Source organism: Hyla sarda, chromosome 2 (genome assembly GCF_029499605.1).
Source record: "Hyla sarda isolate aHylSar1 chromosome 2, aHylSar1.hap1, whole genome shotgun sequence".
NCBI classification, from domain to species: domain Eukaryota; kingdom Metazoa; phylum Chordata; class Amphibia; order Anura; family Hylidae; genus Hyla; species Hyla sarda.
The window spans coordinates 265,607,108-265,622,611 of NC_079190.1; the positions used below are offsets into that span (position 1 = coordinate 265,607,108).

At 43.5% G+C, this 15,504-nt stretch overlaps 1 protein-coding gene across 5 annotated transcripts in view; it reads right to left on the minus strand.

The window, feature by feature from the left end:
- LOC130356074 (uncharacterized) overlaps positions 1 to 15,504 on the minus strand; it is a 100,040-nt gene that overhangs the window by 25,007 nt on the left and 59,529 nt on the right. For all 5 annotated transcript variants that reach the window (XM_056557109.1, XM_056557106.1, XM_056557107.1 and 2 more), the window contains 2 exons: positions 10,452 to 10,538; positions 10,250 to 10,317 (listed from right to left, as the gene is read on the minus strand). In XM_056557109.1, coding sequence (XP_056413084.1) covers positions 10,250 to 10,317; positions 10,452 to 10,538 — 155 coding nt within the window. The remainder of the gene's footprint in view (positions 1 to 10,249; positions 10,318 to 10,451; positions 10,539 to 15,504) is intronic.

Consider the following 15,504-nt stretch of genomic DNA (forward strand, 5'->3'; position numbering starts at 1 on the left):
GCGGGGGTTCACAGTAGTTTCTCGCTGGCAGTTTGAGCTGCGGCAGAAAATTTGACGCAGCTCAAACTTGCAGCCGGATACTTACTGTAATCCTCCGCCCATGTGAGTGTACCCTGTACGTTCACATTGGGGGGGCATCCAGCTGTTGCAAAACTACAACTCCCAGCATGTACGGTCTATCAGTGCATGTTGGGAGTTGTAGTTTTGCAACAGCTGGAGGCACACTGGTTGTGAAACACCGAGTTTGGTAACAAACTCAGTGTTTTGCAACCAGTGTGCCTTCAGCTGTTGCAAAAGCTACAACCCCCAGCATGTACGGACAGCGGAAGGGCATGCTGGGTCTTGTAGTTATGCAACAGCTGGAGGCATACTACTTTGGCTGGGGATGCTGGGGATTGTAGTTATGCAACAGCTGGAGACACACTGGTTTGCTACTTAACTCAGTGTGCCTTCAGCTGTTGCAAAACTACAACTGTCAGCAGTCAGACAGCCAACGTTCATGCTGGGAGTTGTAGTTATGCAACCACCAAATGCACCACTACAACTCCCAGCATGCACTTTAGCTGATTGTGCAAGCTGGGAGTTGTAGTTATACAACAGCTGAAGGTACACTTTTCCATAGAAAGAATGTGCCTCCAGCTGTTGCAAAACTACAAGTCCCAGCATGCCCATAAGGGAATGCTGGGAGTTGTGGTGGTCTGCCTCCCGCTGTTGCATAACTACAGCTCCCAGCATGCCCTTTTTGCATGCTGGGAGCTGTTGCTAAGCAACAGCAGGAGGCTGTCACTGACCTCCAACGATCCAGCCGCATCAGGTCAGTCCCTCGTCGTCGCCGCCGCTGCTCCTGGGGCCCCGATCCCAACATTAACGCCGGGATCGGGGTCCCCAGCACCCGGGGTGCACGTCCCGCACCCGCTCACGTCCTCCGGAAGAGGGGCGGAGCGGGTTGCGGGAGTGACACCCGCAGTAGGTGCCCTGTTTGGTCGGCCGGTAATCCGGCCGACGAATCAGGGCGATCGTGAGGTGGCACCAGTGCCACCTCACCCCTGCTGGCTATGGCTGTTCGGGGCCGTCTCTGACAGCCCCGATCAGCCAATAATTCCGGGTCACCGGGTCACTGGAGACCCGATTGACCCGGAATCCGCCACAGATCGCTGGACTGAATTGTCCAGCGATCTGCGCCCATCGCCGACATGGGGGGTCATCATGACCCCCCTGGGCGATATGCCCCGATGCCTGCTGAACGATTTCAGCAGGCATCGGGCACCGGCTCCGCTCCAGATGGTTGCGGGGGGCCGGTAAAACACATGACGTTCTCATACGTCATGTGTCCTTAAGGACTCGGAAATGGAGACGTATGAGAACGTCATGTGTGCTTAAGGGGTTAAAGGTGTACTATGATGGAAAACTTTTTTTTTTTTTTTAAATCAACTTGTGTCAGAAAGTTAAACAGATTTGTAAATTACTTCTATAAAAAATCTTAATCCTTCCAGTACTTATTAGCTGCTGAATACTGCAGAGGAAATTGTTTTCTTTTTGGAACACAGAGCTCTCTGCTGAATCCCAAGCACAGTGTTCTCTGCTGACATCTCTGTCTATTTTAGGACCCATCCAGAGCAGCATATGTTTGCTATGGGGATTTCCTACTCTGGACAGTGATACGCAATTTATTGGGTATATACTGATAAAATACACATATAACCCCTACAGACAAGGACAAATATTCTCCTGTGACCGCAAAGGGAAAATTATTAATTAACAGAGAATAGAAGACATATAATATTAACCACCACCTAAATTGCACATATGAAATTGTCATTCCATACTCTACTGAATGACTATTGCACAGAAAATATTCACCACTTTTTAGTCCTTTAAAGTGACCACATTTATTATCGGGCACAAATATCGGGCCCTTTTATTGCAAGGGATGATGGGAGATAACCATATATCCAGAAGGAAGACTGATGTGTGCTATCCCTACACTCCCTAAGAGGTAGTGCAACAAAGTCCCTATTCACACCTTCGCCTCACTGTGTGGCATGTAACTGGGGCACTCGTTCTTATAAGGACGAACCCCATGCCTCAGGACCCTGTCCCTGCACTGCTATAGTCTTATCGTATAGTGTACACAGAAATTAGGGAAAAATGGTGCATTTATGCTTGTGCAAATCGTGCAAATAATTGCCAAAAAGGAATGCCTTTAGCATGGAAGGAAAGTCAACCACATATAGAAAAAGAAAACCTGGTCTCCAATGCAGCGTTTCGCTCAGCTCATCAGGGAGACACTCAGGGATGTGATATCCCGGCAGGGTGGAGTGGGAGTGGCAACCATTCTCACCCTTCACGGTCTTTTTATATTCTTAAACCAATCCTCTTTGTGACGTGACTGGCCTGGCACTAAATAGCTGCACTCCCACTATCCCGCAACAACCCATCCACCCTTTTCAGAAATTAAAAAATATTAAAGACATACTATGACGCACCATAAATATCTGTACTCTGGAGGCTTTTTTGTTTAATTTTGAGCCCGCATTTTGTGACGCTGGTGGGTGGAGTCTTGCGTACGTTACCCACCCCAAAATGTGCATGAAGCTGTATAATTGTGGATGTTTCATTTTTTTTTAAGGAAAAATTTTAGTGCCACATATGGGTTAATTACGTAGTCTGTAAAAATGCTTACACAATTTTTTTTGTGCCTTATTCTATTTTAACAAAACATTAATTTTAAACTTTAGTGGGTATGCCAGCATGTACGTGTCCTAAAATTAACAAGGTGTGCTGTGTATTTTCAACCTTAAAATTAATAGTTATTAGTTATATCATTTTTTTTTTCTATAATTAACATTAATGTAGTAGCTTTGTTTCATGATGCAGAAAAAGAACAGTTGTTAAAGTGGGTGTTAAATTGGTATTCCGGGCAAAAACATCTTATCCCCTATCCAAAGGATAGGGGATAAGATGTCTGATCGCAGGGGACCCGCTGCTCAGACCCCCGCAATCTCCCTGCAGCACCCGCATTTTATGCAGGGCGGCGTCTCTAGTTTCGGTAACCTCCTGGTTCCCAGACTGGGGACCTGACGTCACGCCACGCCCCCTCAATTCATGTCTATGGGAAGGGACGTAACAGCCATCAGGCCCCCTCCCATAGACATGAACGGAGGGGGCGTGGCATTACGTCACATCTCCAGTCCCGGAAACCAGGAGGTTACCGAAACTAGAGACGCCGCTCCGCATAGAAAACAGGTGCTGCAGGGAAATCGCGGGGAGGGGGGGGGGGGGGGGGTCCCAGCAAAAGGCTCCCCACGATCAGACATCTTATCCCCTATCCTTTGGATGGGGGATAAGATGTTTTTGCCCGGAATACCCCTTTAATGTTCTTTTCTGTGGATGTATGCACTTTATGTAAGCCAGGTTGGACCTGGAATACATATGCGACTTTTAAATGGAGATGCAACTTTTTTCTTTCTTCATAAATAGCGACTATTGCATTTGATAAATACATGACCACTGCAAAGTAAAAAAAAAAAAATTACTACGTGAGCAGATTTCAGAAATGTGCTTTGGAATAAGCAAAAATCTAAAAGTACGTGCGACAATTTTACGCAAAAAAAAAATCTACTACGGAGCCTGATAAATCTCCTTCTAAATGGTTTTGGGGACTATTTATTTATTTATTTTTTATACATAGCACTTTATAATTCATCCATAGGCTACAGGCACACAGGGGCAGAAATGCTGCAGATTTTCCATATGAAATTTGCATGCAGAAAATAAATATGCAGCATTCACAGTACTATAGGTGTTGCAGTTGTAAATCTACAAGTGCAGATTTTAAACACATTTACTTTTTTAAAGAGAGTCTGTCAGTAGATTTATGCTTTGCAAACCACAGGCACCATCAATTCCCAACAGGCTTGCTCATCACGGACAACACTGCAGCATTTCACTTCCAAACTAAATTTAAACTGAGCTGTGGCAAAGAAAAAGTGTCTAGGAGGTGGTCCCCCTGCTTTTATGTATAGGAAGATGTGATGGCCTAGTACGGGAGGTGTTACCACGTGCTCCTGATGTCCTGTCAGGCAGCCTCCTTCAGTGTCCCAAGGCCCCTGCACTTGTTTCCCCCATTGTAAATATGTTTTACCATGTAAAGTGTTATAAAATGTAATGTTGCTTTAAGAGTTATACCATGTGATATGTCATGTGATTGTTACCCAGGAGGTACCAGTGACCAGGTGCTCCCAAGAGTGACCTATGGGCTCCCTGCTAGTCTCCCCCATATAAGCCCTGGGTGGAGCTTCTCTCTCTTCTCTCTCTGCTCTTCTGCTGCTGAGGTCCAGTGCAGTCGTGCCTAGTGTGTGTGTCCAGAGTGTTGGAGACCTCAAAGTCAAGTCCTGCAGCCACCATCAAGTCAAGTAAGCTAAAGTCACAGCTTTATGAGTCAAGTCAGTCCCTGTCATCTCTCAAATCAGCGTGGTCTGCATTCAATTGTCCCGTCCCAGCAAGCCCTTAAAGGGGTACTCCGGTGGAAAAAATCTTCTATTAAAAAAATCTTTAACCTTCCATAACTTTTTAGCAGCTGTATGCTACGGAGGAAATTATTTTCTTTTTGAATTTCTTTTTTGACTTGTCTACAGTGCTCTCTGCTGACATCTAATGCCCCTATCAGGAACTGTCCAAAGCAGGAGAAAATCCCCATTGCAAACCTATGCTGCTCTGAACAGTTCCAGACATGGACAGAGGTGTCAGCAGAGAGCACTATGGACAAGACAAAAAATTTAAAAAGAAAATAATTTCCTCTGTAGCATACAGCTGCTAAAAAGTACTGTAAGGGTAAAGATTTTTTTAATAGAAGTCATTTACAAATCTGTTTAACTTACTGGCAGCAGTTCAGAAAAAAAAAAAAAAACACCAGTGTACCCCTTTAAAATCTCTGCATCACTGGTCACCTCCTTGGGCCCTGGCTGAACTGTATAGACTTTACCAACTGTCTACCCTCAGTAAAGCTACCGTTGTCTGTAACTTGGCGTCGAAGTCTTTATTGCCTAGAGCCTAGCCCAGAATCCAGTGGTATAACTTTGGGTGGTTATAAGCTAAACCACCCCCTGGCGTCACGAATACAAGGGGTTAATGCCATCTGCCCCTAGTGGAACAACATCTGCCCTGCACCACACACCCCGCCACCACAAAGAGATCCATCAATCATTCCAGAGTTCAAGTTGGGTTGGAGGAAGCCAGGGAGACCACCTTCCAGACACTTCCTTGATGCCATGACTTGGTTTAGAAATTGGTATGCTCTGAGTCTGCAGCTTGTGGGAAAGCAGTATCACCGGCCGTGAATGGGACCCCCCAATACCGAAACTACAAGGGAGTGGAAAAGGGTTAAAGTGTTTGTTATTTTATTATGAAGCCTGAGGGCCATAGGAAAATAAACAGTTTTAGTAGACAATACCTTTAATAATTACAGTGTATGTTTACAAAGTAAATTAGGAATTATCATACTCCTGGAGAACCCTTTCAGGGTCAGTTCACACAGGCAGGTTTGCGGCTTGCTTTCCACTGTGTGTTTTTTAACCACATCAGATTATCCACTGCAGAAAATCTGCAGCAGATTACATTGACTTCAAGAGGGTCTGCTTTTCATTGTCCATAGGGGCCAATTCCTGAAGGGAAGTGTTATATATTATGGTCAGGGGCATTGCAATCCCATTGTTCTTGATGCTAAGCTACATATACATATGCCATGTCATAGCAAAAAAGACCCAAACAATTGTATTGTATTATATAAATGTACTGTGCCTCAGTGCAGCTACCTGATGCTGGCTCTATAAAACCATATTGAACTGGGTTGTCAAATGACAACCCAAATCCTAAAGACCAATCCCCTTCTGCTCAATGGGAATGTATATGCTTGATTCTTTATTTCACTGATTATAGCCAGATACTGAACATGTTTCTATTTTCTGATTGTAATTTTTTTTGTGCAATATTATGGGAGCTACTATCTTGCCTGAGCTGTTTTTAAAGGGGTATTCCAGGCCAAAACTTTTTTTTATATATCAACTGGCTCCGGAAAGTTAAACAGATTTGTAAATTAGAAGGGATAGGGTTTCAGTCCTCAGCACACTCCTATATAAAATAGTATTGGACGGATGTTTGTTGTCTCAGAGAAAAGGAAAAGAGTATAGTTGTATATTAAACAGTAATTCTTTATTATAAAATGTTTATAAAATTAAATAAGATAGATATTTTCATGCATCTTATTTAATTTTATAAACATTTTATAATAAAGAATTACTGTTTAATATACAACTATACTCTTTTCCTTTTCTCTGAGACAACAAACATCCGTCCAATACTATTTTATATAGGAGTGTGCTGAGGACTGAAACCCTGTCCCTTCTAAAACATTTTTGTTACATTTTTTCTCTGTGGGTGAGAATATTCAGTTAACCTCGCATGCCCGACACTGTGAGCTGCACAGATCGCTTTTTTTCTTTAGATTTGTAAATCACTTCTATTAAAAAATCTTAATCCTCCCAATAGTTATTAGCTTCTGAAGTCAAGTTGTTGTTTTCTGTCTAACTGCTTTCTGATGACTCACGTCCCGGGAGCTGTGCAGTTCCTATGGGGATATTCTCCCATCATGCACAGCTCCCAGGACGTGACATCATCATTGAGCAGTTAGACAGAAAACTTCAGAAGCTAATAACTACTGGAAGGATTAAGATTTTTGAATAGAAGTAATTTGCAAATCTGTTTAACTTTCCAGAGCCAGTTGATATATATATAAAAAAGGTTTTGCCTGGAATACCCCTTTAAGAGCATTTAGACATGTGCTTTAGAGCAGGACCCAACAATAGACAGGACCTGTCCCATGGATTGGAAACGTTACTAAGCAGGCTCTGTTACCTTTTCAGAGATCATTTACAGTGAGGGGGGGGGGGGGAGGATGCTGATCTGTGAACAAAAGTGTGTAATTCTTTTATCTATATACTGGTGCCACCTTTCACTGTGGTCCTCTCTCTGATAAAAAAAAATAAAAGGCCACTGCTGGAAAGTAATCTGTACACAACAGGAAATTCCAGTTTATTTTTAGGCCTTGTTGCCATAATGGAAAATGCAAGATTTTGTGAAAAAAAAAAAAAAATGGTTAACATAAAAACTTAACTTAAAGGGGTACTCCACTGGAAAACATTTTCTTTTAAATCAACTGGTGCCAGAAAGTTAAACAGATTTGTAAATGACTTCTATTAAAAAATCTTAATTCTTCCAGTACTTCTCAGCTGCTATATGCACCACAGGAAGCTCTTTTTGGAATGTCCTTTCTGTCTGACCACAGTGCTCTCTGCTGACACCTCTGTCCATTTTAGGAACTGTCCAGAGCAGAATAGGTTTGCTATGGGGATTTGCTCCTGCTCTGGACAGTTCCTAAAATGGACAGAGGTGTCAGCAGAGAGCACTGTGGTCAGACAGAAAGGAAATTAAAGAAAGAAAAGAGCTTCCTGTGGAGCATATATCAGCTGATAAGTACTGGAAGGATTACAATTTTTAAATAGAAGTAATTTACAAATCTACTCAAATAAAGAAAGAATCGTCACCACCTCTGTAAGCACTTGGGATATGGCTATATATTCGTTTCCCTGTATCTTCCCTTGCAACTGCTGGAGGGACTTCAGTGGTGCTCTACGTCAAGGCAAGTCCAATTAATATATGTGTAGCAGAGAGATAGAAAAACGGAAGTGGCTTCTTTATTCCACGTCTTCAAATATAGAAAACAAGCAGGGGAGAGTGAACGTAGGACGCGGGGGTATCCTCTTGGTGACGGGACCGTTTGGCGCCGAGGCGCTTCGTCAGACCGGGATAGTGAGGTCACGGGAAGGGGTGTGCTTTAAAACAGGTAAGGCCCCGTGACGCTGCAGGTAAACTGCAGGTCATTGGCTCCTTACTCAAGTACAAAAACATATTACAAAATTTGTTGTACAAACATTAAAAGCAGCTTCCTAACATGCGAATATATAGTACAGTATAATTACATCTTATAATAGCGCACCATATTCCTGTTTCTCATTGAGCCCGAGCGGGCCAGTGGCATCTGTCCGGATAATCCCTCTGGCTTCGCTTTTCAGGAGTTGTTGGTGTCTATTCATACCTCTTGGGGCATTGTCAACACGTTCTATCCCTGCAAATTTCATATCATCGGGGGTTATTATTATGATATGTGTGCATGTGGGCGATAAGGCGGGGTGCCCCTACACCGGTGGATAATGACTTGAGATGCTCTCTAACTCTATGGCAGAGGGGCCGGATAGTCTTCCCCACATAAAATCGCCCACATGTGCAGATTAAACAATAGACTACATAGCTTGTCTTACAGGTAAAAAATTGTTTTAACTGAATATCACACCCACCTAACTTTATCACATTACCCTTCAGATTATTTCTGCATTGTTTACAGGAACCACAAGAAAAATTCCCTATAGGTCTAGAATCTGTGTTAGGTTTTTTACTTTTTTTTTCTTTTTGTTATAAAAATCCTGAATAGTTGTATTTTTACGATGTGTAACTATTGGATTTAATGCTGTTAAGGATTGGAGATCCTCATCTTGCTGTAACATGTACCAATGTTTACGGATTGATTTCTTGATTATCTCATTCATATTGGTGTTCTTGAAAGTGAATGTAAACCTATTTTTGTCATTTTTGTTTTTATGTGAATTTATAAGGGTATGTCTAGGAATTTTATCTACAGTCTGTCTAGCATCTTTAAGTACTTTCTCTGGATATCCTCTTCTTAATAGTCTGTCCTGTAGGGCATCTGCTTGTTCCTTATATTTATCTGAATTGTTGTTAATTCTCTTAAGTCTTATAAATTGACTTAAGACTAAGACTTAAGAGAATTGACAACAATTCAGATAAATATAAGGAACAAGCAGATGCCCTACAGGACAGACTATTAAGAAGAGGATACCCAGAGACTTAAAGTACTTAAAGATGCTAGACAGACTGTAGATCAAATTCCTAGACATACCCTTATAAATTCACATAAAAACAAAAATGACAAAAAAAGTATACATTCACTTTCAAGAACACCAATATGAATGAGATAATCAAGAAATCAATCCGTAAACACTGGTACATGTTACAGCAAGATGAGAATCTCCAATCCTTAACAGCATTAAATCCAATAGTTACACATCGTAAAAATACAACTATTCAGGATTTTTATAACAAAAAGAAAAAAAAAGTAAAAAACCTAACACAAATTGGCTAACAGATTCTAGACCTATAGGGAATTTTTCTTGTGGTTCCTGTAAACAATGCAGAAATAATCTGAAGGGTAATGTGATAAAGTTAGGTGGGTGTGATATTCGGTTAAAACAATTTTTTACCTGTAAGACAAGCTATGTAGTCTATTGTTTAATCTGCACATGTGGGCGATTTTATGTGGGGAAGACTATCCGGCCCCTCTGCCATAGAGTTAGAGAGCATCTCAAGTCATTATCCACCGGAGTAGGGGCACCCCGCCTTATCGCCCACATGCACACATATCATAATAATAACCCCCGATGATATGAAATTTGCAGGGATAGAACGTGTTGACAATGCCCCAAGAGGTATGAATAGACACCAACAACTCCTGAAAAGCGAAGCCAGATGGATTATCCGGACAGATGCCACTGGCCCGCTCGGGCTCAATGAGAAACAGGAATATGGTGCGCTATTATAAGATGTAATTATACTGTACTATATATTGGCATGTTAGGAAGCTGCTTTTAATGTTTGTACAACAAATTTTGTAATATGTTTTTGTACTTGAGTAAGGAGCCAATGACCTGCAGTTTACCTGCAGCGTCACGGGGCCTTACCTGTTTTAAAGCACACCCCTTCCCGTGACCTCACTATCCCGATCTGACGAAGCGCCTCGGCGCCAAACTGTCCCGTCACCGAGAGCATACCCCCTTGTCCTACGTTCACTCTCCCCTGCTTGTTTTCTATGTTTGAAGATGTGGAATAAAGAAACCACCTGAAAGGAATACCTGGGCCGTTGTGGGGAGTTGCTCCGTTTTTCTCTCTCTCTCTGCTACACATATCATTTACAAATCTGTTTAACTTTCTGGCACCAGTTGATTTAAAAAAAAAATTTTTCATTGGAGTACCCCTTTAAACAATAGGTCATTCTTTAATAGCACATTCCGTTTAAGGAAGCATTTTCCTCTGTTTCCATATAATAACCTGAGACACTTACTTGATCCTGTGGAAGTGCAGTAGTAGCTGTATCTTCTGGGCCATTAGTATTTGCCATGGGTAGACTACCTATGAAACAATACAAAATATATGTGAACTGTTGTGGTGCAATATACAGTGGTCCAGATTTCATTCTCTCATAAATTGTGCATAATGTGCAATATATTCTTCATTTTCTTTTATCTTACACTATGTAGTTATACCTGTTGAGTCTGGTGAAGTAGTAATGTTTTCTTCAGTTGTATCCTGAGCTACAGATACTGAAATGCCTATCCACAGGAGCAGACACACTGTAAAAACAGATGAGAACTGACATTATAGAATTAGATTATTTAATATTAATACAAAATATTCGTCTTACTCTATTTAGTGTTCTGATATACAGTGACCCCCCCCCCGACCTACGATGGCCCCAACATACGATAATTTCAACATGCGATGGCCTCTCAGAGGCATGTGATGGAGCCCCGTGTGCTGCGGTGACGATCATTCACCTGTCCTCGGGGCTCCAGAGCGTCCTCTTTGGGATCCCCTGCATCGCCGGCGCTCTCCTTCGTCGTCATCACGTCGCCGGGCACGCTGTCCCGTCATCCAACAGGAGCGGCGTGCGTAGTGACCTGATGGCGGCGGAAGCAGAGACGTCCGGAGCGTCGGGGACACCCCGGGGACAGCGATGGAGGGAGACATCCAGGGCAGCGGTGAAGGTCCGGAGCGCCGGGGACAGGCGAGTATAACTTCCTATTCGTTCCATTGCACGGATCCCTCAACATACGATGGTTTCAACAAACGATGGTTCATTTGGAACGGATTACCATCGTATGTTGAGGGACCACTTGTATAGCATGTTTTCTCCATCCCTATCCAGAACAGATAAGAATTATGATCGTAGCCACCTAGAAGATGTCTCAAATCACCAAGAAGTACTGAATCCCCTTGTGGAGATTCAGCTAGCAGGGAGTCTTTAGGGCAATGGGGGAGATTTATCAATAACTGTGCAAAGGAAAAGTTGCCCAGTTGCCCATAGCAACCAATCAGATTGCTTCTTTCATTTTGCAGAGGCCTTGTTAAAAATTAAAGAGGCAATCTGATTAGTTGCTATGGGCAACTGGGAAACTTTTCCTCTGGACAAGTTTTGATAAATCCCCCCCAATGTTTCTTGGAAGAAAAAGACAACAATGGCCCTCATTTACTAAGAAAATCGGGTTGTAAGTCTATCTTGCTTTCTTACCCGACTGCTTTTTTCCCCTGGTATTTATTAATATGTCGCATCCTGTTTGTCGCACGTGGGTTTTGTTGGTTTTGGTTTCCAACTCCTCTGAGCTGTCGGGAAAAAATCCACAACAATACAACAAATTCGGGTTGGAAACCTTTATAAATACGTGGGAAAGCTCAGAAATGTCGGGTTACGCCCCTTTTTCGGGTTTGGGAGAATCCACATCGGGTCCGTTGGGAAAAAATGGCGCATCGTGTCGCAGACTGGCGCATGATGTCTGCGACATGGCGCAGACAAAGATGCGACAAAAAAACCCGACAAAAGAGGTCGGGCTTAGAATAGTAAATGAGGGCCAATATGTCTAGTGCCACCCGTAGCTGTCTAGGTTTCCACACAAGTTTTTTTCTGGAAAACTTCCACTGCAGTTTTTGGGCCAAAGCCAGAAGTGGATTTAAAAGGAATGGTGAATATAAAGAAAGGACTTATACTTCTCCATCCTGCTTGATCCACTTCTGGCTTTGGCTTAAAAACTGCAGTGGTGGCTTTCCAAAAATATGCCCAAAAAAACGTGCGTGGGAACCTAGCCCCAGAGGACATGGCTGCTGCTCTTATTTGTCTGTTTTAGCAAATCTTTGCATTCTCCATAAAATGTAAAATTCTAAACCATCTTTTTGTATAAGGGTGATTTGATTTCACACATGGCATTTTGCCACATTTTTGTATCATTGTGTTTGGAAATTCTTGCTTGCTTTTTTGTCAAACAAACACTGTGGCCAGGTGTTTGCTGGAAGTCAGTAGGGAAACATAAAATGCTCTATCTACATTGCTTTTGTGGTGGTGTTTCTTCCTTACTTAGGGTACGTTCAGACGAGCAGATTTACAGCAAATTTTACGCTGCAGAGCCGCCGCTGAAGTATCTCTGTATGGTGCCTTTACATGTGCCTGCTCGGAGCGACAATATGCTGCTATGTGCAGACACGCTGAAGCGATGTGCGAGTCGCTGTGCATGCGCGGTGTACTCGCACACATCGCAGCAGCTCCCCCTGCTCAATAAGCTAGGCCGAGAGCTGCCGCGATATAAGAGTATACTGCGAATGCGCGTGGCGACTCACATATCGCAGTGTGTCTGCTCGTAGCGGCGTATTGCCGTTCCGAGCAGGCACATGTAAAGGCAACATATAGAGGTCCTTCAGCGGCGGATCCGCAGCAAAATACGCACGGAAAATCTGCTCGTCTGAACGTACCCTAAGGGTGCGTGTTTTGGGGCCAGTGGCAGTTTTTCGAAAAATGCAGCATGTTCTAGGTTTGCCATTTCCCTACTAAAAACCTCCATATGTTTTTTTTCTGCTTAAAAAAATAAATAAATACATAAGTAAATGTGTATTGGATTTTGTTGTTGCATATACCATACTGTTTGTAAAATGCTCGAAAAAAAAAAAAAAGCATAAAAACACATGACTAGGGAATCGTATAGATTGGCTGTGACCCAATTTCCCCAAACTCCAACTTCTACCTTATATACCCATAGAAAACACTGACAGTGCCCCAATTCTATTAAATAACAACATATTAACTTGTTAACAATATAACATATTAAAGGGGTTATCAACATATAACATATTAACCTCTTCAGGACACAGGGCCTATGGATACGCCCTGCATTCCGAGTCCTTAAGGACCGAGGGCGTATCTATACGCCCGTGGGAAATCCGGTCCCCACCGCTAGCCGGTTGGGGACCGGAGCCGGATGCCTGCTGAAATCATTCAGCAGGCAACCTGGCACATCGCCCAGGGGGGTCCTGAGACCCCCCCCCATGTTGGCGATCGGAGAAAATCGCATGTCAATTCAGACATGCGATTTTCTCCAATTCCGGGCTGATCGGGTCTCTGGTGACCCGATCACGCGGAAAATAGGGCTGATCGGAGCTGTCAGCAACAGCCCCGTTCAGCCTAAAGGATAGGAGTGAGGTCGCAAAGCTGCGATCTCCTCCTATCCCCTGGCATTAGTCAGAACGAAGTTCTGACCAATGGCAGCGCAGGACAGGGGGTTGCCATGGCAACCCCCTGTTCTGCCCGCCCCTGGATGTCGAGGGGCTCTGGGAAGAAGATGGAGGCCGTACCTGCAGGAGAAGATGCCTGGGGACCTGGGATCGTCGCTGGAGCCTGCTGGATCCTGATCAGGTAGGGAATCGACAGTGGGGGGGGATTGAAAGTGAAAGTAAATCGATCTTTACTGTGGCAACCACTAGGGGGGCCAAACTGCAACTCCCAGCATGCCCAGACAGCCAAAGGCAACAACTGGAGGGACACAGTTTGGAGACCAATGTTACAGTGGTGCCCACACAGTAGCCCTCCAGATGTTGCCAAACTACAACTCTCAGCATGCCTCGACTGCCCAGGCATGCTGGGAGTTGTAGTTCTGTAACATCTGTCCCTTCAGATTTAGCAATTTTCATGACTTTTTTGAAAATTGCTGCTCTACTTTGAAGCCCTCTAATTTTTTTTAAAAGCAAAAGTATGTCCATTTTATGATGCCAACATAAAGTGGACATATTGTGTTTGTGAAGAAAAATAAAATTTATTTGGAATATCCATTTTCCTTACAATTAGAGAGCTTCAAATTTAGAAAAATGCAAAATTTTCTAAATTTTCATGAAATTTTGGGATTTTTCACCAAAAAAGGATGCAATTAACGCTGAAAATTTACCACCAAAATAAAGTAGAATATGTCACGAAAAAACAATCTCAGAATCAGAATATTCGGTAAAAGCTCCCTACCTGCTGACATGCTGGATGCCCTTGTAACTGCGATTCCGAAACCAGGCAAACCCCTTGATCTCACCTCCAATAACCGCCCTATATTGTTATTGAATAGTGACGCGAAATTGTATGCTAAGATACTTGCTTCTCGACTACAGCCCCATCTTCCAAATTTGTTGGGCAGGGAACAAGTGGGTTTTACATTGGGCTGCCAGGCGCCAGATAACGCCAGAAGGGTAATTTCTTTACTACAACACTGCGAAGTCCAGAGGGTCCCAGCTGTGTTCTTAACTCTAGATGCCGAGAAGGCGTTTGACAGGGTGAGCTGGCCATACGCATTCTCCGCCCTGAGAGCCATTGTTACGGCTATCCAGGCCTTGTACTCCAACCCTGTGGCGAGAGTGTTTACCAATGGTGCGCTTTCTGGAAGGTTCACCCTGTCAAACGGCTCCAGACAGAGCTGCCCCCTGTCCCCACTGATTTTCCTTATCCCCATTGAACCGCTGGCTCAGGCGATTCAGATGTGCACAGATGTCACAGGCATCTCGGTTGGCGGGAGGGAACACAAGTTGGCATTCTTTGCCGATGATGGGCTCCGTACCCTGACAAACCCTTCATCTTCCCTCCCTTCCCTCTTCTCCATCCTAGAGTCCTTTGGCAAACTTTTCTAATATAAGTTAAACGTTACTAAGTCCCAGGCCCTCCTGGATTGGCAGCATCAATCTATCACCTACCTAGGGATACGACTTACTTGCCCTTCCTTATCTCTGTTTCGGTCCAATTTCATACCCTGTCTACCCTCTCAGCCTCTCTCTCTGACTTTGGCAAACACATGCTCTCCTGGTTTGGACATCTCGCATCGTTCAAAATGATGCTCTTACCAAAATTGATCTATCTGTCCTATCCTTTTTTTTAAACCACTAATAGGTTGATAGACGATTTCATTTGGCAACATAAATGACCTAGAGTCTCTGGAAGAGTTATGTTCCACGGCAGGGGGTCTGGGGGATTTGGCAGGCCCAACTTAGAAGATTACTACAGAGCTTCTATACTTGATCAGATGACATATTGGTGGTCAGGAGCTTCACAGAAACTTTGGGTATCCCTCGAATCGACATATAGCACTGAATGCTCTTTGCACTCTAGGATTTTAGCTTCCCTGTCCAACAAGAAACTAGACCCTGTCACTCTGTCTGCTATAATCACTACAGACAAGGTCTGGAGGTCCAGCCTTAAGAGATTCCCGAAATTAATTAAATGTCCAACGAAACACATCCCTCTGG